The sequence below is a fragment of the Talpa europaea genome, assembly GCF_964194135.1.
Source record: "Talpa europaea genome assembly, chromosome: 3".
Classification (NCBI taxonomy): Eukaryota; Metazoa; Chordata; class Mammalia; order Eulipotyphla; family Talpidae; genus Talpa; species Talpa europaea.
In genome coordinates this window covers 113442016-113469987 of record NC_140069.1, presented here as the reverse complement: position 1 = coordinate 113469987, position 27972 = coordinate 113442016, and the positions used below count along the sequence as shown (strand labels likewise).

Here is a 27972-nt window from a genome sequence, read left to right as displayed (position 1 = left end):
ATAGGTTCTGGTTCTTAGCCTTTCGTTATAATATGAGCAAATGTATATTGCACAGCAAAATGATAAAAGCAGACTTTGAAAAGTCTGTAGAACTTTAAATACCATTGTTTTGCTAAGAGTTGCATAAATAAATTTCTGTGAAATCAAATGCTCTAGCTATAAGTTGGTTACTAGGACTGCTCAAATTATATGCATTATATGTTAAAGATAATGAATAAATTATACAAGTCCGTCATCTCAAAAACATAGATCAGAGCTTCACTATCTAATATAGTTGCCACTAGACCCACTAATTAAATTAAAATTAATTCGGTTCCTTAATCACATTAACCACACTTCAAATGCTAATAAGCACATGTATGTAGCAGCTACCATATTATGCACTACGGATATGGAATCTTCCTAACATTCAGACAGTTTATCATAGTGTACCAGATTATTGGAAGTCATAGCAATTTTTGTATAGTGTAGTAATGTCCAGCAACAATGTCAGCATGTAGTATAGAACTGCAAAAGAAAACCTGATAAATTCTATGGGGAGCAAGTATAAGGGGTCAAGGGAGACTGCTTGAGAGCTGTGAAGGCCAGTTGATTATTGGAAGATAGTTATTTCCAGATAGTCAAGAGGAAGGAAAACATTGTAGGCAGAGGAATCAGTGTGATCAAAAATATACTTAAAATTATCAAGCTGTCAGTATGTGGTAAATACTGTTTTGAAGTGCTTTGTATCCTTGTCTTATTTCATACAATAAACTAAAGTAGGTAAAATTGTTGCCTATATTTTACATAAGAAACATAGGCATAGACAAATGGAAGCAATTACCCAACATGCACAGTGTATGGTACAGCTGGACAGCAAATGCAGTTAATTTAGAGCCCATGGTCTTAGCAATCAAGTTATACTGCCTTCTATAGGATGCTAGTCCATAGAACCATGTAAATTCAGCATTTCTGAAAGAGAAAGTAGGAAGGGAGAAACTATGGGACATGAGGATAAAGAGATAGTCAAGAGCTAGAAGCTTGATAGTGTAGGTTATAATTTCAATTTAGGAAAAAGATAGTCTTTTAAAGGAGATCAGTTGGTGGTAGTGTGGATAACACAGTGGAAGGAAGAGGTGGGAGATAAAAACTATTTAGCAAGATACAGTCTTAATTCACATTAAAAATGCTGAGGTTTTGAATTAATGTGAAAAAATGATGTTTAGAGATGTGGCATAACTTTGTGAAAAGGTGAGGGGTCAGATAACTACACCTAGATATTGTTTTTTGCACTGATATTGTTATAATTCATTTTAGGGCCTAGAGGTTCATTGGATGGGGGAAGATAAGTTTAGCATTAACTTATTCTGAGTTGGAACTGTCCATAGATTATAGAAACAGATGCAACGCATTTGCTTCTCTAGTTTATACAGTGTCTGAGTTTGAAGGAAATATTCTGGGATAGTTCCTTTGAAGATGATACTGAAATCATTGGACTTTGTCAGTTTTCATTTAAAAAGATGTAAAGTAGACAGATAAGAGAACCTAGTACATAAAAGACCAGCAATTAAGTTATAGTCAGAGAATCTGGGAGAAGAGTTTGGAGGCTCTAGAAAGAGTTATCCTGGAAGATGGGGTAAAGTTTTAGGAGGGAAAAGCCCAATGGAGTCAAGTGAAATTAAAATGTGGTTTCTGAAACATATAAAAACAGCAATTGGGAAATCATAATTGATGCTTATAAAGGCAATTTCTGCGACATGCCAGAGGCAAGAGTAGTGGCAACAGTAGAAGAGAAAATGGAAAGAAGAATAAAGAGAGCTAGTGCTGACTATTTTTTTTACAGATACTACTGAGAAAAAGGAGAGATATGACAGAATAAGGAGACACATTCTTTCTAAAAAATAAAAGTAATATTTGCTCATTGAATAAGCCCAACAGTTTCAAAACAAAGGTACAGTGTAACTAAGTCCCACTACTGAGAACAAGTTTCTCTGATTATTGATACATTAAAAAAAAGTCCTATTTTGTCTTAGTTGAGATGAAGATTATACAAATTTCTATTTTTATGAAAGTGCTGAGATTTAACCCCTAGGCCATCAGGGAGGCTCCACCAATTTATAATTTGGCTTCCTAGTAAAAATAAGCATTTTCTTCCATTAAAACTATTTTCATATCCATATAACTTATAATATATGCAAAATATTGCAATTAAAGACTGAATGGTCCTATAATTTTGCAATCTGTATGTTTCTTTAATCTCAGGCACTTTGCTTTATCTCATATTCATATCTTCATATTTAAATTATTTTCAGACTTTTAAAAAACTCAATGACTTAAAATTCTAGAAATGTATTTATAAAATCAATGATTTTCCCAATTTACTATGTTTATTGTAAGGATTAGTTCTTTAAACTTGTTATATTACTCTGCAAGTAGTAGTGAGAAAAAAAATCCATTTCTTAAAACCTCACCTTTACTGGCCATATTATTTCAAAATTATTTCTTACCAATTTACCAAGAAGAAAAATAACTCATTATTGGTATATTTTTCACTTTTTTATACTAGTTTAAACTAAAATGTACATATTTAATAAATATTTGAAATTTGCCTTTTGTGAGCTCTATGTTCATTGTATCTTCCCAATTATATGTATTGGACTGCTTATTGTTTTTCTTAACAATCTCAAGGTCTTTATATAGCAGGTTAGTCAATCATATTTATCATATTTACTATGGATTTTCTTCTAGTTTTCTATCTAATTGTTTATATAAATACTTTAAAAATTTATGTAGTCAAATAATTGGTCCTTTCTTTTCTTCTACATTTAACCTCATAGAAAATGGAGAGGTAGAATGGGATAAGAGGGGCTCAAACACGATTATAACCTGAAAGAAAAGAATAGATGAACACAGTGTTAGAGGGGATGCAGGATGACTCGGGTTCAAGGATGGAGCTGAGAAGCCAAAAGCAGTTGATCAGTGATACTGGGATAAAGGAGACAGAGACAGGAAAAGGTAAACCACTTTTTGTAGATAGAGATTACAGGAAAGTTCAAAAGTGAGGCTTAAATATTGGTTCATATGAAATGTACATGACATTACCTAGAAAAAAGGAAAGGAATGCTGTGATGGTTTCAATTTAAAATAAACAATGTCTCAGATCATTCCCACTTGATATGCTCCAAAGAAGACCCTTCAACATATATTTAAAAGGAGCTCGAAGGTGATTGTCTTCTTTACCCGTAACAATGATTGTCCTTTAAAATTCTCCAGACAAAGCCATGTCTGTTCATCTCCACTTATCAATTACCATTTTATTCATTTAGACATCGCATTCTTGTATTGTAATGTTTGTGTTAATTATTTGCTTATTAAGAAATTCAGATTTGCTTATTTCATTAATAAGTATGGAGAATAAGTGAACTGAAATCCCTGAATACTAATTATTTTCAAATGTGCATTTCATTCCCAGCTAGACAAAATACCAATTATGTTAGAAATACTGTTTTCTCATGATTCAAATGGATAGTTGATTGGCATATTTTGAAGTGATTTCATTTCTAAACACTATATTAAAGCCCTAGATTAGTTCCTGTTTAATTTATTTAAAACATAGCTGCTCTTAGTATTCACTTTGTTGAGAGGCAAAATTAAAAAAGGAATGGAAATTATATTATTACTCATCTGTATGTTTTCTGCTCAAGGCTGGGAGGGATATTTGAACAGGAATTGTGCCAATTCTGCTATAACCTGTGATTTAGAGACTATCAATCAGATTTTCCAAAACTACTTTAAGAATGGTCAAATACATGGACAGGCATAAAATATCGAACATTTAAAATATGTGTACCTACTTCATTTGTTTAACAATAGTACTTTTCCCAGATTCTCCTGCTCCTGCAACAGAAAGATTAGAGTATTATCAACTGATGTAACACATTTTTATAGATATTAATATGCATGAGTGTCACTTACTTATTGGCAAATAAACAAATACCTGTCTTGTGTAAAGGACAGTAATCTCTGTCAAATTCTGAAAGAGATGAGCTACTTTCTGGTAGAGCAGAAGAAAGTAAAACTCCTCATATTGATATACACAGATAGAGGTCTGCTCCAAGGTAGAGGATATTTTCTAAAGCAAGAAGAGAGTATTAAGGAAAAAAAAATCTGTTCTTGCATTTGAACATAGTTTGAAAGCTTATTATCTCCTCAGATTGCAACCCAAGAAAGATGGTCTAATATATAATGTATATAGTTTTATTTCAAACATTAGGGTAGAAATATAAATATAATTATATATAATCATTATCAAATGATTATCAGTATGCAGATGAGAATAAAAATGAATATAACTCTTGAGTGAATATAGTGACAGAATTTGATTAAAATGATCACAGAACAAAAACCAAAATAACTACAATATGTAGGGTAAGGGGTAAGGCTACAGTACAAAAACAAACTTTAGTTTTTACTTATCCTTGTGTCCTAGATATGTGAGGGATGAGAGTGGGGAGTGAGCAAATTCAGGCAACTTCTTGAAGTTTGGAAGTTAGAATCTTTAAAGACAGAAAAGTCTGGAATCATGAAGAATTGGTAAAGCCAAGGGCTTCCCCTGGTGGTTCAGGCTTTTGAGAGCAGCGCTATGAAGCTGTCAGAATCCCACATGGCACGGGAGACCTCTCCTGTCTCACCTACTATTCCCCTCAGCGGTGTATTTCAGTCAGTCTGCCTGTTCTGTTCTCTGCTCCATCTCTGGTGAATTCTCTCACCCTCCCACACATCTGACCTGTACCCCGGTTCTTGTATGCATGAATACATAAATCTTAAAAAAAAATTAAAAAAATGAATTGGTAAAGCCTGATAAGTTTATCTGTTCATAAATTTTTTTAGATAAAATTACTAAGTATTAAGGAAAGCTCATCATTTTATAACCATATAAAATCATATCCTAAGAATGTATTCCCAGGTCACAGTAACATTTATCAATAGAGACATTAAAATATGATATTTATCAAGAGTCTGATCCAAAATACCAGTACATAGAATTTTAGTTTTCTCATACTAATTTATGCATGTTAAAAGAGAAGCAAAGGCCTCCATATATTACTGGCAGTCCCAGAAACTGGGTGACAAGACATTCTTCAAAGTCTGTCTGGTTATTACTTTTGAACAGATTTCAATAAATACAATTAAATCAATTTTTTTAAGATTTATTTTTTATTTATGCAATAACTGGGGTACAGGCCAGAGACATGGGAGGGTGAGAGGATTCACCAAAGACAGAGTGGTGAGCAGAACAAGAAGACTGATTGAAATACACTGCTGAGGGGAGCAGCAGGTGAGACAGGAGAAGTCTGCCATGCCATGTGGGTAGCTCCCTGGCCAGCTGGAAATCAAACCTGCGCTGCAGAGGCTACGGACAGCTTCACAGTGCTGCGCTTAACCCGGTGCTCCACCGGGGAGACCCTAAACCAATTTTAAAACCACCCAAGAAAAGTCCAAATTCAAGAAAACCAATATCCATTATTAGCAAAGCAGTCAACTATACCTTGTTTTACCTAAACTAGTATCATTTTATGTTAGTGTCACATGACTTTTGGTAACTTAAATCTCAGACTTTTATCCAAATTATACTGTAATATATATTGCACCTGAGGATCCTGAATACCTTATTAAATATTTTAGCCCCACTTTCAACCACTTTATTCTCCCTTCCCTATTCTACTTGTTTTCCTAGTGCTCACCTTACTCCACAAACTATGAGCTATTTACATATTGGTTTACATTTTTCCTGTTTGTCTTCCATCACCACAAGGTAAATTCCACACAGGCTAGGTCTTTTCATTTTGTTCACTGATGTGTCTGAAGCAGCAAATATAGTGCCTAATTCATAGTAGAATCTCAATGAGACAAACTCATATTCATACTTTGAAAATAATATTTGACTTCCAAATTTTATATATATATGTATATATATAGATATAGATATAGATATGTATATGTATACATATTGAAATGCCCTTGCTTAATTGGCAACCTTTTCTTAAACTTTGAAAACAGATATAACTACAACTAAATTTAATTCTTCATAGCAAATTTGTTTGGACTAAGGCATCTCTAAATGTGTTAGTTTCTGTAGTTGTCTGAAACAATATATAATATTGAAGAAGTCAGTGTGGTAAAACTATGGAAATAATATTTCACCATCTGGTGGTGATATGTAGATTTTTCCTCTTGGGTAATCATCCAGCATACTTTTTATGGTTTTTCACACAGTGTGAATTTTGAGAGGAAAAAAAAAGGTTAACAAATGTAAAATCAACCACAGCAGTCTGCTAATCTTTTTTCAGAGACTTCTGCTAAACACAAATACAGACCTTGATTAGCTATATCTTCTAATAGAGGCTATGTGTAAAAATGAAGTATTTGAGAATAAAAAAATCACAGTAAAAGTATCACTTCACCTGCTTCCCAAAGACACCTGACTATATTATTTTGCATGGCTGGGTATTACTTTGTGAAAGTGGTAATTGCAAACCAATGAGCTTTGCATAATACTTTGGTTTGCTGACTTAGACAACTTGCTGTTGTGCTCCAGGCTTTTCATCTCCTTGAAGGAAAAGTTATTCAATCTGATTCTAAAACTGCTCTCGGTAGTTTTGCTTTAAACTCTTATGGCAAAATGTACATTAAAATGTAGTAGCATCCTACACAGGTGACAGATTGGGAGAACATCTCTCTTAACATGTATTTTCAGTTGTGGAAGATTAGAGGTAGGGGATACAGGAACAAATAGGTCCAACAGAAACTCCAGTCCCTGTCTTTGCAGGTATATTTAGTTTTTATGCTGTTCAATCAGAGTCAAAATATTGGGGAAAGAATTATTTCGAGAAAATCTGAGACTGAGAAAAGGACTAATTTCTATTACATGTCCTTAAGTACTGCTGCAACACCTATGATTTCTAAAGTGAAATATAGCAGTTTAGTTCACTTTCATTTAAATCAATTAACTACCATGAGAATAATGAGAAAAACTGTGCAAGGAATGCTCCAGAATTGTACAAGCATGCATATGCATGGTAGACAAATACAGTACTAACAAGCGCTATTAGACATGTAAAAATTTTAAATAGTCACAACCAAATTTAATTTATTCTGTATTATTAACTTGTCAAAAAGTTACCATAATTTTGGGGACAATGGTCTTTTATACTTCACATATAGGGCCAATTGATAATCATACTGATGATACGAAAACTGAGCAAGTTTCCGAAGTTATTTGTAATTTTTGTGCATTTGTTATTTTTGTAGCTTTTTTCTCACATATCTAATCATTCATGATATGTCTCAGACAAGCAAAATAGCCTGTCACTTTTTAAAATAAATGTAGCTTTTTTAATAAATCCACATATAAAACAATATTTTTCCTTGAAAGACTTTCAGAAACGTCTGGATTATTTCTTGTACTATGTAGTGATTTTAGTTCTATACTGATGTCCAATATAGTTAACTATAGGATTAACAGAAAATTCCTGAAGAAAAGCCAACCTCTTGAAAATCTCATTTATTACTTGGAACTCCATTGTAAAGTTATTTTAGAAATAAATTAGTGAATCCCATTCTCACAATGTTTCTAGGTCTTAGTTCACAATAATCATCCCATTCTTGTAAGATTAGATCATGTTACAGAGCCAAATATAGTTATCAAAACAGCATGTTCACATAGGCTGAGGGCATTCTAAAACAATCTCTCCCTCCAAATTGTGGTCATCACTAAAATTATTATGTGGGTCAAAGGTACCAAGGAAATTTGAAGAAGAGATGCATTTATTTCTTTGAATTAATGTTTTGAGTAAATAAATATTTAAAGTTATGCTTAATTCATCTTCTAATACTCATGATGATTTTTTTTCACTCTTAATGACAATAAATTAGATATTTTATTCCACATTTCTATTTGAAAATACCAAAACCAATTTTAGTTTTCATTTTAGGTATATGTATTATATTTTAGGTATACACTTAGTTATACATGGCTGTAAGTATACAGTATCTATACCTGAAATTAAACTTCAACTGAACACCTTTCAAGACTTATTCAGTACAAAGTGTAAAAACAGGTGAACAGTGTAAAAGTGAAATGAGAATAAACACTTCGACTTCTAGTCATGAGTAAGATTTTTTATAAGGGATCTTAAAAATCATGTAGTTGTAGAGAAGAAAGAAATCTTAGTAGTCAACCAGCTATGCACATCTCTTCATTCTGTGCATCGGAAAACTGAGTTCAGAGATTATCAGTCCAGACCTGGTTTAAAACAACCTCTCTTGACTCATAATAACAATGAATCATAATAATAATGCCATAGTGTTGTTTTCCTTTTAAATATACAATTGATGTGATTATTAAGGTAATTTTAATATTTGTAAATTATTTTAGGTTAACTTACTCTAAATATAAAAACCGTGTACTTCCACAGACATGTTGCTATTTGTCATGTGTTGCTAGACTGGGCATCAAAGATGTGAGGGCAGTCCCTTTTGAATAATTTAATTTTGATTCACTCACTGTTCTGTTTTCATGAAACAATAAGAAAATTATATGTCCCTTCCACATGACAATCCTTTAAGTAATCTAGACTGAAGCCGGGAATATGTAATAGACATTAAATTAAATAAAAATAGGCTTGCACTCACTTCTGACTTTGATTAGACATCTTGATCAAATTTAATCTCACTGAGAATCAGTGTCCTCTTTTATAAAATTGTGTTAATATCTACCTCAGGATTTTGAAAGACTAACATAAAAAATACTTAGGATATACTTTGGACTTAGTCATCTCTCAATATTTTACTTGAAGCATGCTCTAACTTTTATCTAAGAGACCTTTCAAGTATATTATGTTCTGTTCCTTTAGTCTTTTCTTGTAGAATGTGAATTTTAGGCCTTTTTCCATACGAACCACACTCCATGCAAGAGCCGTTGTCATTCTGAAACACTGGTGGTAAAAACTCGGTCGTATATACCAACATATTTATCAGCAGTACTGATATTCTGATACAGCAGGGTAGGGATGCTCCTACGTTTGCCCTGATCCTGCTACTTGTTTTCAAATAGAACACTTAGGAGGGACTATGGTTACCTTATCTTCTTTTTTAAAAAATAGCTTTATCACATCCTTATGCTATATTGAGCTTGTAGTAGTTAAATATTTTTCCTATCATTTTCTCTATATCATCTTTTAGCAAACAGATTCCCTCTTGTGTCACACATGTATTATTGAATTGAGCCTCAATTAAAAATAAATTTCATTTTGCCCATTTGGGCCAACTATTTTTGCTACTTCAGATCACTTGGAATTTTGACTTTATTATCTGTCACTCTATCTCTTCATACTGAATGTTCCTCAACTGTCAAATAAAGCCTTATCACTGTTACCCAAATTCCTGATAAGAGCATTAAAAGTGAGAAAGCCAAGCATATTAATCATAATAAGTACTTGTTCACTGTCCGTTAACAATGCCAAATCCCCATTAAACATGACGATCATGGAAGGTTTTTCTCAGTCCTGTTTATTTGGCGAAGGAAATTGCCTTCTTTTCCTAGTTTGATAAGAGTTTGAGTCAGAAACGAATGAAAGAAGTTTTTCAGTCTGTGTGTTTGCTCATCTACAAAGTCATGGTGATGTTTCTTCTCTAGTGCTGACCTATGCTAAACACATATGAATAATAATGTGAGGAATGATATTAATATTGTTCTAATATTTTAACTGTGGAGTCTTGGGATAATCCACACCCCACTATTTTAAAAAATATTTCAGACATTTACGAAATCTGTTTGCTTTGGGTTTTAGGTTTTGGGTTTTTTTCCCCTTAAAGTTATCAAATACTGGATTGAGAAGAATAGCCTTAAAAAGCTCATATAAAGTTCATATAATTTTTAAATTATTTGCTCATGAGCTAATGGGTAGGATTCACTTGTAAAGCAATATGGATACATTTTCAGATAAATTTGAATTTTTCAGAAAACCAATTATACAATGCACTTATTTTCCCAAACTTTATTTTATTTATTTTAAAGATTTATTTTTATACAAGAGCTGGGGTACAGGCCAGAGGCGCAGGAGGGTGAGCAGATTCACCAGAGGCAGAGCTGGGAGCAGAACAGACAGACGACCGAAATACACTGCTGAGGGGAGCAGTGGGCACTACAGGAGAGGTCTGCTGCGCCATGTGGGACTCTCCCTGGCCTGCCGAGAATTGAACCCGTTCTGCAGAGGCTGCGGACAGCTTCACAGTGCTGCGTTCAACCCTATGCGCCACCGGGGAGCCCCTCCAAACTTTATTTTAATAATCTTGAAATCTTGGAAGTTTAAGAAAATAGTACATTAGAACCTATATTTTACACCCTTTGTCTTTGCCAATTATTAAAGCTTTGTCATCTTTGCCTTCTTTCATATACAACAGATATGCCTTCTTTTCATATACCATAGCTTTGTTCAATGTCTCTTAATTATAAAGTTGATGAGGAAGAAAAATTCTCAGCTGATGGACATTGTTCAAGAACCTGCTTTCCTTATACAGTCAGTTTCTAAGGATCTATCAAAGTATAAATAATGTGTACTGCGTACACATATTAACATTCACACACATAAAATTTTTGTCCTTGGGCCTCCTGGGTGGCGCAGGTGGTTGCGCGCAGCTCTGTGAAACTGTCCACAGCCTCTGTAGTGCAGGTTCAATCCTGGCCGGCCACAGAGTTACCCACATGGCGTGGCAGACCTCTCCTGTGTCGCCTGCTGCTCCCCTCAGCAGTGTCTTAGGTTCGTCTGCCTGTTCTGTTCCCCACTCTGTCTCTGGTGAATCCTCTCATCCTCCCACGCCTCTGGCCTGTACCCCAGTTCTTGTATAAATAAAAATAAATCTTAAAAGAAAATATTTTTCTCCTTTGTTTGGAGAAGCATTTAAAAGAAATTAGGCACATTGTCTATGAACACTTCGGAAAGCACTTTTTAAGAGTAAGGCTATTTTTTTCTGTAAAACCATACAAAGCTATTTTCTTGCTTAAGAAAATTCATATTTAATACAAAATGTTGTATAATTTGTACTCATATTCAAATTTATCTGACCGTTAAAAAATATTTTTTATAGATTAAATATTTCTTGAATCTAAGATCCAAGCAAGGTTTCTATATATCCTTTGGTTATTCCGTTATTTAACCTTTTAATTTAGAACATTTAGTTATATTGTTTTGTTATTTTGTATTGTTTTTGTTGTTCGTTAGATAACATTGGCATTTATCTAATGTCCATTTGTTAAACAAGAAGGGTTGCTTGAAAATTTGAAAATGGTGATTATCTTAGTAAATATAAGCACATTTAAAGTACTTATTTTTTGTCTATATGTTCCATTCAGGTTCATATTTCTAAGAGCTAAGTGATTGGAACAGTATTTTAAAACAATTCAATAATGATAGCAGCAATAAAAAATTAGTGTGATATTTATAATATAGTGCATTGAGCAATTTGGAATAAAAGATTTTAGAATGTAAGGAAAATTACATCAATTATAATTAGCCCATGATAGTGTTGGAAATTACTAAATAAGGTTTATTATAGTATTATCACTGAGACTTGTAGAATGGATGTGGCTATGTTTCAAACATGAAGAAAAAAACTGATTTTTTTCTTGAAACTTGCCATGGAACTTTGAATCTAATCAGGTCACATGATGTAATTGGTAAAAGCACAAAAAAATTAATATAGTAAAATAAATTGAAACTGAAATTTGAATTAAATGTAGAGGAGACAAAGGAAATAAGTAAATGTGAGCAACATTGATTCCACAATTGTCAAATGTTTCTTTTGAGTATAAATAATTTGATTAAACATCTGTAACTTGTCTCAAAAACTAATGTAGGAAGTCTATAGTAGAGAATATCTTTATTAGAATTTGCTTCTCTTTTTAAAGTGTACTCTTTCTGATGCCTCTGTATAGGCCTATTTTATTTATTTATTTATTTATTTAGTTTTAAGATTTATTTATTTATCTATACAAGCACTGGGTACAGTCAGAAGCGTGGGAAGGTGAGAGAATTCACCAGATAGGCCTATTTATTTTAAAACATCTGGCATTGTCTTGCTGGCAGTTACCAAATGCCCCAGGAATATAAGCCATCATCTATATTTAGTGTTTCATAGAACATTATCTTTTGTTAAAGAAGCAGATTTGGCATCTCTTTTGTAATTTTACTGAATGTCTGAAAGGCATAATTAAAAGGAACTCTCTCTGCAAAGTCATCCTTTATTTGTAAAGTAGCACTTGGATAGTTCTTCATGTTCAGTAAAGTCGGTGTTCAATAATGCAAAATGGCCCATCTATTTTATAATACCAATTAAATCTGAAAAGTTGTGTGATATGTTTTGGCATCTAGAATATCATCAGATAATTAGAAGATCAACATATAGAATGAATTATGTCAAAATGTTTTTTAGATTTCTAATCTTTATAAGCATAGTTTTAGATTCAGAATCTGATCCATAATAAGGCTAACTAGCTAACCCCCCATAACATATACCCACCAATAAGTTAAAAACTGTTGTTCAGCCCACAATGATGAATAAGAGTCATTGTTGATTCGTATTGCTTTGTCACTGGTGAGAGAATGTAAGGGTAGGAGGCTAGAAAGATTTAATTTAGCTACTCTTTTTTTTGCTTCTGGTTATACTTAAGTTTGCTTCCTTTTTCTTTCTTTTTTTTTTTCCTTTGTGATCCTAACTAGAGGTTTGTCCATGGTACCTTCATGGTAGGTGTGGTAATACACACCTGAAGGGCATGATCTTATACCTTTAAATCATACACAGTATTGTAAAACAATGTGGCCTCAGCTAAGAACAAAAGATAAAAGATTTAGTTTAGTTCCACTGAGCACTTTTATTTTTATTTTTATTTTTTTATTTTTTGTGGGACCCTCACCTGCGGCCAGGGAACGAACCGCTGCTGCAGAGGCTGCGGGCAGCCTAGCAGCCCAGTGCTCAACAGCTGCACCACCAGGGGAGGCCTGCGCACTTTTATTTTTAATGACACAAAATTGAGTATGAAGATTATGGGTTAGAGAACTGAATGCAGTTCAAAATGAGAAAGCAATAAATAAATAAATAAATAAATAAATAAATAAATAAATAAATAAATAAATAAATAAATAAATGAGAAAGCTATTGTTACAAGACTTGCTTTTTTTTGAACTTGACTATTAAATCACCATATAACTCAAAGAAAGAAGAGAAAGCTTAGATGCTTGGAATATAATTGAAATAGGGAGTGCTTAAGATAATTTGGTTTATTTGTACAAAGAAAAGGTGAATGAGAAGTTGAGTGCACATATTATTGGAACCAAATAAGTCCAAGCATATTGTATGGTAATGATGGAAATGAATTTGTGCAATTTTGACTGCCTTGGAAAATAATGGATGTAATGTGACCACCTAATGATTCTATCACACCCCTGGTATAAAAACCTTTATATTTTTTTTCTGATTTAACTCACTACTTTAATCTAAAAATACTTGGTATATTGAAAACATGTTTATTCTTTAGAAAATTTATTCAAACATAGAGGTTTTTAATGTATTTTATCATCCTTTTATAACATTGCTCTTAGTACAAGAGGGACTCAGATGCATTTGCAGGAATGCTTGGCTTTTCCTCTCCCCTTTAACTTGCTCTTTCTATGTCCACACACTTTCATTCTTGATCAAAGTCTTGGAGAATACTTTGGAGTGTTAGGGAAAGTATATTTGCTGGTTTTATGAGATTTGTCCCCAACAGCTTTGTAAGTTACCAACCTCTAGATGGTTGTTTGCAAGTGCTATGGGCAAATGTGAACAACAAAAATTGAGCAAGAAAGGGAGAAATTATTTCCTTTCCTTTGAGGAGCAAGTGTTGGGAATTCTACGGTTTGTTTCTAAGAAATTCTCGCCATAGGGAACAAATTAGAAAATGAAGGGACACTTAAAAACTGAGTAGTTTTTTCACTTGAAGGACCCCCAATTTTGTAAAAGCCATTTTGTATATAAGACCAGGAAGTACAAACAACCATGATTAAAGTTCTTATTATCATATATATGTATATTTATCTAAAAATGCATTTATTTCCATTTGATTAGTAAATGTTAAATTTCTACAATAGACAAGTGTATAACATTTATTTTCATTCTTTAATTCATTGACCGTTGATTGAATTTATAGTTGTTATACAACACTAAGTTTTGAAGAGACATAATTCGTGATTTGAATGAACATGCAAAGGTCCTGAAAGGGTTTAAATGAAGTAATTTTCAAATGTACAGATAGTAGCACAGGCAGCATTCAGTAGCCTGGATAATAGTATTAATATAATTTAAAGTATAATATATTTTATATTCTCTAAATAATGAATAACTGTAACCACAAAAGTAATTAAGAAACATTAACTAGGATAGCAATGCAACATATTTCTGTTCAAACATACTACCAGATCTTTTCAACTTGGAATGAAATGATTTTAGTTTTTAGTAAAATTGCTAACCTTCAGGAAATGGTTAGGGTGCCATAAAATAATAAACATGAAATTTCTTTAACTATAGTAAATTGTCTTATTAGCAAAGATAAATTGTGTCATTTGGTAACATATTTGTATCTGTGCTTAACAAAATCATGTAATAAAATCCTATGAAAATATTAATATTTTTCTATAGTGTACATATAGAATCTCATTTTCAAATACATTTTTATAATCTATACATTTTAAAACATTTTAAATTCAAATTTAAAAAGAATATATATCACAACTAAAGAAAACATTATAGTTTCAAAAGCAAAGGAAAAAATTACCTAATAATAGCAACTTTACAGTTCTTGCATCTCGTTCAGCATCTTCCTGAAGCTTTTTCTCCAGTTCTTTTGATCTTTTGGCTGACTCTTTGCTCTCTGAACTAATTCCACTTCCCATCTTCTGGTGTTCAATACTTGTCAGTTTATTTGCTCAAACTTTTTCAAAGGTAGAGCACAGCTCTGGCTTAAACATAGGGTGCAAGGGCAATGCTCTGCTGAAGCACCCAACAGCCCATTCCCTCTCGCGCTCTGCTTCTACTTTGACTAAAGAGATGCTTTCTAATCTGTCACCTGATCAAGGGCTAAAACTAGACAGCCCTGATGGAAACTGAAGAGGGACTTCATTAGGCTTTCAAATTACTTGGCTACTTCCATCACATCTTTGAAAACCTCCTTATTTTTCTTAAAGAATAGTATACAATAATGTAGAAAATTATCCAGATCTACACACCAGAGATAATCTACAATGATCACTTCAAATGATGGTTTCCCACTAGTAGCAATCTTTATTACTGTGATTTCAATTTATTATTAGTGATCAACAAGCTTTCATCTTACATTTGGACTTTTAGTCTTCTAATTCTTCATAAGCAATCCAATATCATTATCAGAATATTTATGTTAAATTACCCAAATTAATAGCATCTCTATGCTGAGTTTATGACTTAAAAAGGTTACAATTCTCTTAGTATTTATCAGTTAATTACATAACACCTTTATATAAAAAAATGGAACTTAGTTCTTACATTTATACATATTGTTGTGCTGGCACACACAAAAGACAATACACAGTGCTTCTAAATTATTGATTTTGGTCTCGTAATATCCATCTCTATAAATTGAGCTTTTACTGCTTGTGAGAAAGTCAATCCATCAACATTAATTGAGGGCCCACTTGGTGTAGATACCGAATCGTGTTCAATTTAGTCTGTGCATTATCTCTTTGGGGCCATTAAATAACAAATGCTGTGCAGGAAGGGCATTTATTGATTTGATACCAAGGGAATAAAAAGCAATGTTCTTTGAAACAGCAGGTAATTTGGTTCTTCCTGAAAAGTAACTACCTAAAGATGTTCCATGCCTTTCAACTACCCCAATGAATATCTTGTACCTGAAGATCTGCAAGTTTGGGGACACAGATTTTGCTGCATAATTTATTGTTACATTAAGCGTAAAATAATTGTTAGGTAGTCAATATTTTCCTTATAAACAGAGTTGCATACCTGGGACAGCAGACAAGTCTTTGAATGTGCATTTTGGAATTTATGACTATGCCTAAACAGGAAATACTAGCATACTGTCAACCCATCAGCCTGTCAGTGCTTGTTCTTGTGAGATTGCTTGTAAAATTTGAACAGGTGGGTTTTTGCATATTGATAACAAGGAAACAGGCTGCCAAATCGAATATATATTCCTGCTTTGTTTACTTTTTTACTGAAAATATCAGACTGCAGATAGATTAGCATAGTCAAAACTTTGTGAATTTCATTCCCCTAGAGCCATGATAGAATAAAGGTGTTGAAAGGTAGCTAGGCAAGGGCTCATGCAAATTATATGATTCTGTTTTTACAATGCAAAGGGCCTGCCCTGTAGGAACAAGATTTGCACTGCCTAAGCTTATTTCTACTCACCCATGAGCAAAGTCCACAGCAACACAAAAAAAACCCAAAAACATTAAAATAAATCTTTTGCCTATAGTTTTTATATCTAATTAAATATACACTAAACCCTGACTATATATAAGATTCTTGTAAATAGGAGCTATAAACTGAGAAGCTACATCATATAATTTGGATTCATGTAAATATATCCCATGACATGTTGGCAGGAATATACCTTGCATGTGAAGGGGTATGTGCTTTCCCCAGACTACTGAGTTACTAACAAAAACTGACCCACTCTTTCAGGGTTGGAAGTGTACATTTTTGAACTCTCCCTTTTTTAAACTCGGAATGTTGTCATCAACTTTATGAGATTATGTTATTTTCATCAGTGGCTAAAATAATCGTGACATGAAATTCGAGATGTATCTATATATAAGGGAGGGAGACTGGAAAGAGCCAGAGGAAAGAGAAAGGCTCATTTCTTAGTCCTCTCTCCTGGGTGCCTGTGGCACAATTTCACTAATGAGCAGGGTTTGTTAATGTAGATATTTCCATTTTGCTTCACTTAGAATTGTGGCTTTCTGGTTCAAATAAAATGATGAAAATAAAACAGTAAATCATTTGGATTGGGCACAATATCTTAATAGTTTGGATGTCCTCCACAGTATTTTTTACACTGTGCTAACCATATAAAATGTTAAATATTCTTGCTAATAAATTTATATATGTCTGGAGAAACTTTTTTCCCTTGTACACTTCTGGGGTTGACAATGTAGTTAGTATGTTTTCTATGGTTCAATGTCATGGTTGGCTTATCTGAACACAGTAGAAATTTCAGAGTGATTCAAAAAAAAAAAAAAGAAAATCCCACTTTTAGCTAAAATAGTATAAATAGATAAAAATAAAAGCCTTACACCAACATTCAAACTTTCATTTTTTTCCTTAAAGATAACATACTTTCTATTGTTTCTTTTGTTAAACTTTGCTCCATAGTGAGGGAAAATTGATAACAACAGGTAAAGGAAACTAAATTACATGTTTTTCATGCAGGGGAAAATATAGCCATAAATCTTGTTTGTTCTTAAAAACAAGGACCATATGTCTCAAAGACATTAGCATCATGGTAGATAATTGGTCAGCTGAGAGAGTTTGTACACACTGAGACACATGCACAGATGTATGTGCGCACACACCCATGGACACACACAGAAAGAAAGATGTTGTATTGGAGCATTGTGATTATTTTTATTACCTGTATGATTCTTTTAAAAACTGTTTTAAAAAATTATTTTTAATTGTGCTAGTAATTGGATAGTCCCATCACATATTTCCACCCTAGTGTGGTGTTTAGGAATATTTATTGAGAATGATTTTTCAGAACCATTTGGGCATTTTGTATCACAGCATCAGCCAAAACAGGAATATCTTCTTTTGGCCCTAAATTGTACATTATAGAGCATGACTTGAAGTAAAATACAGAAATGAGCAAGCCCTCATTCTAAAGGTCTCTGAAATAACACAAGCTTGGTTGGTGTGAATAATTTTTCCTTTTGCTATTTTTGGTGAAAGTCTGTAGACCTTTCAAAAGGGGACATTGCCTTTAACAGTTTGGGTAATCACAAGTTTATATTTACAATTCAACATCTAGCTAGAGATAGGCTTATTTACTTCTCATCTGCTTTTAATATTGAGCTCTCAGCCTGTGTTTTGAAAATGTCTCCTTTGCTGATATTACCTGGTTTTCTACAGTCATCAAATAGATTTCTGCCAAGAATGTGAAATGTGGCTGTCTACAATGGCTCAGCTCTTTCTGGAAATTGTCAATACCAGCTGTCATCTAAATTATTCTTTATTGTGTTTCCATAACTTATAGGAGGTGTTGACTTCAGGCATCGGGTCTCCCTGGGTGTTTTGAGTCCTCGCTACCTTAGCAATGACCTTAATCCTTGTGTATTCCCATGAAAATTGAGGCAAACCATTCTTCCTTTGCTAATGGTACTCAAATGTACACTTCTGGGAGCTATGAGCATGGTATTTCGTCAAGAGAGTTTATACCTCTGGGGAATGCTTGAGAGCAATCTTTTGATCTTGAGGGAATAGGGCAAAACTTACTGTTTCAAGTTATTACATTTAGATGGTGCAATAAGTATACAGTGCCAGCATTAAGCAGCTCTTATGTCTTAAGGGGTAATACAAATAAGTATTTTTATTCAGTACAGTTGAATTCTACCTTTACTTACTTTCTTTATGGATAAGATTATATGTAACTAGAAATAAAAACAAGTGTTGCAAGTCTAATTGACAAAGATGAGAATCATAATTAGTTGCTAAAGGGCCTTCTTTTGTCCAAAATGATCACTCTTTCAAGATTTTTGTATGTCTTCTCTATAAAATTTCATTACTTAACTCCCTTAATCTTTTTCTTCACAAACTTCAGTTTTGATCATTGCAGCCATCTTTTATATAGGTTACCTGCTTCTGTTCTCTGATCTATTTCAGTCTAATTTATCTGATTGTGCCAGGTTAAATTTCCTCAAAGCTGTTTCATTATTATCCTTACTGAACATATAAAGATTCCATATTTATTACTGCATTCTGTTATGCCTGTCACCATATACTCAATAATCTACTTGTCACTACTCAACTCTCCAGACATATTCTCTATTAGCATGCATAACAAATTCTCACTTACAATTGGGCTTTTATCTCTTTCCTAAATAGGTATCTCAAGTTAGCTTTCATACATGCTTTTTTTTTTAATTCCCTCACTAGGGTACTAGAATGGTACCTATTCTCTAAGAAAGAATCTAATATGTTCTGTGTAATGCATCACATTATGCTACCACTATTGGTTATTTACTTCCCAAATTCTTAAGAGGAATCTGCTTTTGGTTAGTTTGTCCTTCCTCATTAATGTGGCAGGATACTTTCCATTAATCATGCCCTATGATTCTTCTGTTTTGTTGGCAGGCTTTAAACTGAGTGAATATAGAAGAACATCATGTCTATTGAGATAATTGATGAATAGTGAGTGATTGATAGAGATATGGTGTTGGACAGCTTTTTGATCCATCTTAGAAATGCATTATTCTCTTCCAAATGATTGTGTGTGGTATGTTAGTTCTAGAATTACAGGAATTTACAGGAATTTATTTTTCGACAATTGATGTATTCAACAATTGTTATATGCCAGCATAGGAGATTCGGCAGTAAACAAAATTAGCTAGAACTTGAGGGAACAGGGTAAAACTTTTTGTATGTCTTCTCTACACATTTCCCTTTTTATAGAATTTAAATTCTAGTTTGTGAGTATATAGGATGATTCACTCAGACAGCAAAAATGATAAATATTTAAAGTGTACAGAATTATAGATGGTGACAGTTGTTAAGAAAAAAAAAAAGGACATAAGGACTATGAGTTAAGAGTGAGGAAAAGTGATTAGAATTTTGCATAACTTGTTCAGAGAAGACCTCATTGAAAAGGTAACTACATTGGATCATGTTTTCCAAAAACTGTCTAACATGAAAAATGCATGCAGAAAATTTATTGCAAAATGTTCTTTGAAAGAATCCATAGATGTGAGTGAAGGAAGCAATAATGACAGATGGAAAAATTAGATTGCAGTGCAGTTACTACAGAGAATTCAATCAGTCCTATATTGGAGAAGCACTAAAGATGAAATGTTGCTTCAGAATGATACTGAAATGAACGTTGCTAGTTGCCAATATACCCAGTAGCTGGAAGAACAAGTCCCAGTCATGAAAGGAGTTTGAACTGAAGCAACAGAATGTTCATTTCAGTAAAAATTGGGAAAATACATAAGAGGGTTGAAGAATAAAAAACATAGGCACCTTAAGAAAGACAAATCTAGGGCCTCCCAGGTGGCGCAGCGGTTGAGCGCTGGGTTGCGAGGCTGCCCGCGGCCTCTGCGGCGCCGGTTCGATCCCCGGCTGCTCCCCGGCCACCAGAGGAGGGTCCCACATGGCGCGCAGACCTCTCCTGCCGCCCGCTGCTCCCCTCAGCAGTGTACTTAGGTCCTTCTGCCTGTTCTGCTCCCTGCTCTGGCTCTGGTGAATTCTCTCACCTTCCCGGCTTCTGACTGTACCCAGTGCATGTATAAACCAAACAAACAAACAAACAAATAGATAAATAAAATAAGACATGCCTCTAGAAAATTAAAAAAAAAAAAAAAAAAAAAAAGAAAGACAAATCTAAACAGAGAGACTAGTAAGTGCAAGGGCCATGAAGGAACACTTGCATCTTGTAACAGAAGAACTGTTATGGAACAGGGTGGCTGGAATAGAGAGAGTACAGGGATCATAGTAGTTAGGAAAGAGGATATGTATCCTGTGGTGGGTCCTCCATATTATTGAAGGCCTCCTAGATTAGCTAGGATTTTGGTTTTTGCTCTGTGAGAGATTAGAAAATTTTCAGGGTTTTGAGCAGTGGAGTAACTTGATATAACTGACATGCTAGCAGGAGAATTGTGAATAACATGTTGAAAATTAGGAAAGTTTTTGAATAATCCAGGTGAAAGTCAACCTGCTTTAGGTTAGACCATCACATGATAACAAATGTTCAGATTTTGGAGATAATTATGGGTAGAAATGATAAGGTTTGAGAGCTAGAGCATGTAAGAGAGAATATCCTGAGTACTCATAAAAATGGAATTGTTATATATTGAAATGGGAAAGGCTGAAGAATAGGCAGATTTGGAGAAGGGCCAGGTTCTCAATATCATTCATATATTTGAAATAATTATTAGTCAAGTGGTCGGTCAGGTCACCCACCCTAGATGTGATTCTAGGAGTTGTAAGCAGGTGATGTCATCCAGAGATATAAAAGTTGATATGATTGGGGGTTTGTGAAGGTAGAAAAGAAATTCAGAACTGTGGCCAACGTCATTTCAAATAAGCCTGAGAGGTTGCTGCTAATGTTAAAGGAGAAAAATTAGAATATATCTTATCCTCCTAGATGCCAAGGTAAGAAAGAGTCCTAAAAGGAGGGGGTGATTCACTCTGAAATGCTACTGATTGGTCAAATAAAAAGTGTAGTGCGAATTAACCAGTGAATCTAGTCAGGCCAACATCTAGATTTTTCAGGGCCAGAGTATCATTCAAAACATACATTCAATATTTAAATATTTATGTTAGATATCAGCCTAACAACTGGTAAAAAAAAAATAAACGATTTTTTAAAAAGTAATGCTGTGAACTTTTAATACCCCTACAAATGGTTACTTTTTGAAAATCATCTGGAATAGAGGTAACTACACCAGCAATGTGATCTGATCTTGAGGTGTAAAACTAAGGGAAAAGGCTTGTGCAGATCCTGAAGTGGTTTAAATGTTTTCAACAGGAAATTGTAGGGTTCTGGCTTCTGGAGTGTGGTCTAGAATAGCAGCATAGGTTCTTGGTGGGCATTTACTATTGGCTTCATAAGGTCCTTGCTTGTGGGGAAGAGCTCAACTAGTAAAGGGCCAGAGCAGGGATCTAAGTTGTAGAGTGCAGGGAAGGAATCCCTCTGGTCTGTATCTGGACAGGGTATGGGTTTCAGAGCAGTAATGAGAGTGATAAAAATGGAAGGAGAGAAATTGGAGACTAGAATGAACCTTGCTTTCAATTTTCTTTCCTATAAATCAAAGGAGCAGACTGTTGTGGTAGCTGGTAGGGGAAGTTGATAATAGAAGATGCTTTTGTATATACTGATGAAAAAGATACCATATAGGAAGAAATGGTAAACTTTGGTAATGCAAAATAAAGAAGGGGCTGTATTGTTGAAATTATATCCTGGAGTAGGTGAGAAGGAATGGGAGAATAGTACACAAAAGAATGATTGTTTTCTATAAGAGACAGGATAGCTCATCTATAGTAGCAGAAGAGAAAGATAAATAGATACCTGTTAGTATAATGGTTGAACTGTTTAAGTATCTTTTCTGATTGTTCTAACTTACTGAAATAGAAGCAAGAGTTGAAGCACATGTTGGATATTTAAGGAGACAAAACAATGAAATACTTATTCTGAGAACAGATTGGGATATAGATTGTAATTTCCAGGCAGCAAGGAAGGCCACTTGATGTTATCAGAATACCATGCAATCCTCAACTGTAGTTATAGATTTAATATTAAGCCAGTTAATAGAGCTGTTTCTCACCTGGCACATTTTAGCTAGAACAAGCACAGATATGAAAGCAGGAAAAGTATACTTAATTCCAGTTTTGAGTTAGTCAAATAAACTTTCCATGAAAAGGGAAAGACAATTTAAGTGTATTCAGGGAGAGATTAAGGTGACAGACTGTTATTTATACAAGGTAGGAAAAGAAAACAGGAAAGTATCGGTGTACACTGTAAAAACAGGAATAGAAGTAAGTGGCTAAGGTGGAGTAGAGAACAAATCATTGGATGGACAGATTTTACAGGCCTGAGAAGCCAGGGTATTGAAAGGATCTTCTGTAGAAACATTAAAGTCACTAAGAATTAAGATAGGGATTGTTTTAGAGAATGTGACAGTGATCCAGACATTAAATATTTGAGGGAAATATTTGAAGGCAATGGCAGTAGGTAACTACAAGGAGGGTAGTAGTAAATGGAAGTTTCTGATGATGTAATAATAAGCAGTGGATATTTTCAGGAGTAAGGAAGGAGAACAGTTTGGACACAGCAATGAGGAACAAGAACCCGTCCCCACCTGCACACCCAGGGCAATAAGGGATGTGGAGGAGAGAGAAAACAGGTCTTGAGAGGACTGTAGGAAAAGCAGGTTTAGTGATTTGAGGTTGCAGTTAAGCTCTAGTTACAGCAAGAAGTTGATAGAGAAATTACAGAGAAGAGTTTGAGAAAACCAACAATTTTGTGGAGGGCTGACCTGGTGCCAGTGAGCACTGTGTACTGGTTTTAGTCAAGGGGGGTGGGGTAGGGAAAAAAATAGCATCAAATAAAGAGATGACACAGAAGCATGAGGGTTAAAGCCCAGAGGATAAGAAGGAATCTGGAACTGTGCAGTATACTTGGCACTTACGTGGAGAAAAGCATGAAGACAACTTGTGAGAATCCCGAGGCAGAGAGTAGTGGAGAAACTGAAGGCATTGGGGTAGGGCAAGGATGGGGATAGGAGCATAGGTCCTGGGGTCTCAATGAGTCCTGCTGTTAGGAAGCAGCAGTGAGGTCATAGTATGTGCTCATTCCTTCCTGATGAGAAAAAGTCTTGGATGATGCTCACAATTCTGTATTGACATTTATTGATAATTAAATGCATGAAAAGTACTACAGTGCACTCTGAATACATAATTTAGAAATTGCGAAACACTCGCTGTCTGTCGCCCCCTCTCACTGGGTTTAAGCTTCTCTCCTTGGGTTTTTATTATTTGCCTTCATTCCTTGTCTTCACTAATGTCTTTCCTCTTTCCTCTTTCCTAAAGCCAGATTCTGTCTTCCAAATTCCATATAACTTCTCTGGAAAATCTCATTCCCTCTTAAACATTCAACTGTCACATGATGGAGCCCGAAATGTTTACTACCCCCAGTTGCCTTGTAGCTTGTCACTACCCCTAATGTATTTAAACATTAAATGTTTAACACTGAACAAACCATATTTCCTCAAGGCCCCCTTATCCCTCAAACTTGAGATCTGAGTCCTTTCTGACTCTCCCTTTCTTCCTGCACTGGATATATGGTCTATAGCACTCAAAAGTGCTTTCAAATCTTTCCCTCTTTCTATTTCTTTTGCCAACTCCCTTCCACCAGCACATGCTTCTCCCTCTCTCTCCGTGATTATTGGGCAGGCTCCTAAAAGATAGTATTTCCTCTTTCCATTCAGCTGCATTTTTATTCAATATGTCATCACAGGGATGGAAGATTTGTCTTCCCAGCAACAAATGGTAATGTACCTTATGACATGTCCACTGTTTAAATGAAAAACAAACTTTTAAGCCTATAAGAGTTCATCTCTGTTCGTCTTTCTCCTGAATTTTTCAGTCTCCTCATTCTAAATCCTGGTCAAAATGAATCATGTGCTATTACCCATACATTTTGTCAACCTACATGCTTTTCATCAATAACCTTGAGCTAGTCTTGCTGCTGCAGACCCTTTTTCATTTCAAATAATTAATGTTCAATTCAAATGTCACTGCACCTACTACTTTCAACTCCAAATTTGAAAGCTGTTTATACATTTTCTGAAAAAGAAAAGTTTTTAGCGGGACCACTTATAAATTATCTAAATAAAATATCTGCTTTATTACCCATGGTAATTGATTAGCTGTAGGCTTTGGAGAGAGGTATCTGAAACAAAAGAAAACAAAACAAAACTCAATGTTACTTGTACTTTAATTAGAATTGTGCAATAGAAACTTCACAAGGAAGGAAATGTCTTATATATCTACATATGCACAGTGCAATGCAGTATCCACTAACTAAATATGGGTGCTGAGCACTTAAGTGTGGCTGGTGTAACTAAAGACAAAATTTAAAATTTTAATTTTATTTTGGATTTAAATTAAAATAGCTACAAATAGTATGTGGCTGTAGATATTACACATTTGACCTGTACATGATTTCCTAGGTAAACTTTGTCTGCAAAATCCATTCATCGTACCACAAGCAACCCTTGCTACAAAGGATGCTACAAGACTCAGACCTCACCCAACCACTGTACAGCTTCACTTTGCTTCTCCTTCTCTACTATATGAATCCTAATCTGGTTATTCTCCCCACACTATCTCGAGCACACAAAAGCCTGAAAGCAGTCACAAAGCCATTACTACCTTGACACTAACCTAGGTTCCAGTATTTCCACTCTTCTTGTAGTTCCTATATTATATTTATCCATAGTTTCGAGACATTACTAGTTGTTTGATGGTAGCAGGAAGAGAGATGAAAGTATTTCAGTGCATTCCCCTCCCCTTCATTGCGCTAGCTAAAATATGTCCCCATGTCTCCACTGAATTATCTTTTCCCTAGCAAATCTTCAAATGATCTCTACCTATATCTCTACTGAAGTTTTAAATTATAAACCATACCAGAGAATAACATTCTTGAAGAATATAAAATATAGTTAGGGCAAATAATACAAAGATGTATGAAAAGAGAACTGCATAAGAGGTTTATGGTTTTAATAGCAAATCAAACATAAGTTCCAAGAAGTTCCAACACATCTGAGAAGACAAATGTGTTCCTTTTATATGGTGGCCAAGAAATGTTACATGAAGAAGTTAGGTTAGCTCAGCTTTGAATTATGGGTAAAATTTCAAATGAATAAAAGATATTCAGAACACAGCATAGAATACTGGAAGGACTTAGAATTTGTCAGGTGACACACCAGGAAGATGTCATTCTTTTGGTAATTGTGTCATCTTGTACAAACTTCTTAACATTTATAGACATTTTTCCTTGCAAAATGAGAGGCTTACAAAGATATATTTAAGATTGAGTAAAAAGTTCAGAAAACTCCTGTGGTAGGGACTGAAAGTTCACAGGCATTTAATATAGAACAGCATTTATGGCTTTTCCAGATGAAGGAAATGGCATGTCCTGGGAACTAGAGGCAGGAATTCCCAGACACAGGTGAGTTTAAGACATAGTGGGATGACTTACCAAGTACAGATCAGTTTGGCTCAAGGATTGTGTGTATTTGGGAGCAATGGAGACACATTTAGAAATATAAGTTGAAACAAGATTGTGAAAGGCACTGCTTTTCAGGTAAGGAGTTTATTGCATAGGTTGGAAGGAGTCAAATATTTTTGAATAAAGGAGCAGTGTTTTTTGTTTGTTTGTTTGTTTGTTTGTTTGTTTGTTTTGTGGGACGCTCACCAGTGGCCGGGGAACGAACCGGCGCTGCAGAGGCTGTGGGCAGCCTCGCAGGCCAGCGCTCAACCGCTGCACCACCAGGAGAGGCCCTGAAACAGTGTTTTAAGTATAGAAATGTACTAGTGCCATGCTGAAAGGTTGCAAAGAGGGACAAAAATTAGAGAATCAAGTCAGGTAACTGGTATGGTAATCAAAACAGTAGGAAGTAAGGATGAGAATTAGGTTACCAAATGTGGGGAAGTAAGTTTAAAATAATATAAATACAAGAAATAATACCTAGCAAAATGTAATAGATGCTTGATGGGAAGATAAACATAGAATGAAAATTTGGTGTGGTGAAGGGAACACCTTTGGTGGAGCCAGAGAATCTTGGGTTCAAATACCATCATCACTGTTTTTGTAATTTAATCATATAGTCAAACTTCCTGGGACACGTTTTCACAGATTTCCTATAGATAATCCTGCTGTGGATATGGTGGTGAGCCACTTACACCCTCCCACAGCCTGATAGATGTGACCTGCCAGTTCTGTCCAGAAATGTTCTTTCAAAAATATCTACCACATTTAAGGTCACACACTTCAAAGCATAATAGTGTGCATCAAATGTCTGGTGCTTCAAATCAGGACAATCTGAAAAATCATGATTTTTTCCTGAAGTGGAATTGCCTTCTTTGTCTTGAATTTCCTTATTGCTTTAAATACCTCTAATTTGGGCGGCTGCTTCTAATCACTCAACTGTTAACTTGTGTATATCATCTTCCTAAAACCCAAACCAAAACACTTTACTGCTCTAGACTTGGCCAGGTGTTTTCCTCTACTTCTCTTGCCTTGCCTTGCCTTGCTAATAGTATTTACCAATACATGACATTGAATAACTTCATCTTATCTCCTCAAATTGTGCTGTAAAATAACTAGGGAAGATGCTTAAGTATTATTTTGTTTACTAGTTTCAGATCTTGATATAGTGCCTGACATATTGTAGGCACTCAAGATATGTTGAAGAAAATGATTTCTGCTTTGAAATGAGTCTTCTTTCGGTTAATTTGATAGAATTAAATATTATTTTGAATGTCGCTAGGCATAGTTCTAAGCTCTGGGACTTTACTGGGAGGGTTCTCTCAAAGTTATTGATACATTATTATTTTAGGATTCTATATAAATCAAAATAGAATAAGTCATATTGCTTTAGTGAAAAGAGGAAAAAATCTCAGGGCCTTGAAGCAACAGTGATTTCTTTCTTATTTCATGTGATATGTAATGAAATTTCATGGAGACAACATTGATGGAATTAGGAGAACAGAATTCCGAGGACAGAGTATTGGGGGTTATTTAACAAGTAAAATAAAGAAGTCTTTCTAGGTTTCAGTATAATTGCTTGAATTCTATCAGCATCTGCTACACAGAAATGTACATATGTTCACCAATCTGAACAAAAATAGTTTAAAATTAGATGTTTTAAAGTGTTTAGATAGCCATTATAGCTATTAAACTTTCCTATGAAAATGAGACATTTGTATTTTGAATTATGACTACTGTAAAATTATTTCATTTTCTTTTTTTAGTTTCCAATAATCCAGAATAAATGCACGTCAAGTTTGTGTCATATAAATTATAAAATTATATAAATAAGCAAGAATGAGAAATTTTCTCACAGAAAACTTTGACAGTTTTTGATTTATTTTCATGTTTTTATATTTTTTCAGATTTTATGTTTT

General features: G+C 34.3%; 1 protein-coding gene across 1 annotated transcript in view; it reads right to left on the bottom strand.

Moving 5' to 3' along the window:
* Nucleotides 1-14966, bottom strand: part of GNAT3 (G protein subunit alpha transducin 3) — a gene marked incomplete at both ends in the record, with an annotated part of 39912 nt that extends 24946 nt beyond the window's left edge. Inside the window, 2 exons of the mRNA XM_084229584.1 lie at nt 3834-3876; nt 14849-14966. Of these exons, the coding sequence (XP_084085710.1) occupies nt 3834-3876; nt 14849-14966 (161 nt within the window). The remainder of the gene's footprint in view (nt 1-3833; nt 3877-14848) is intronic.
* Between the last annotated feature and the right edge of the window lie 13006 nt (nt 14967-27972).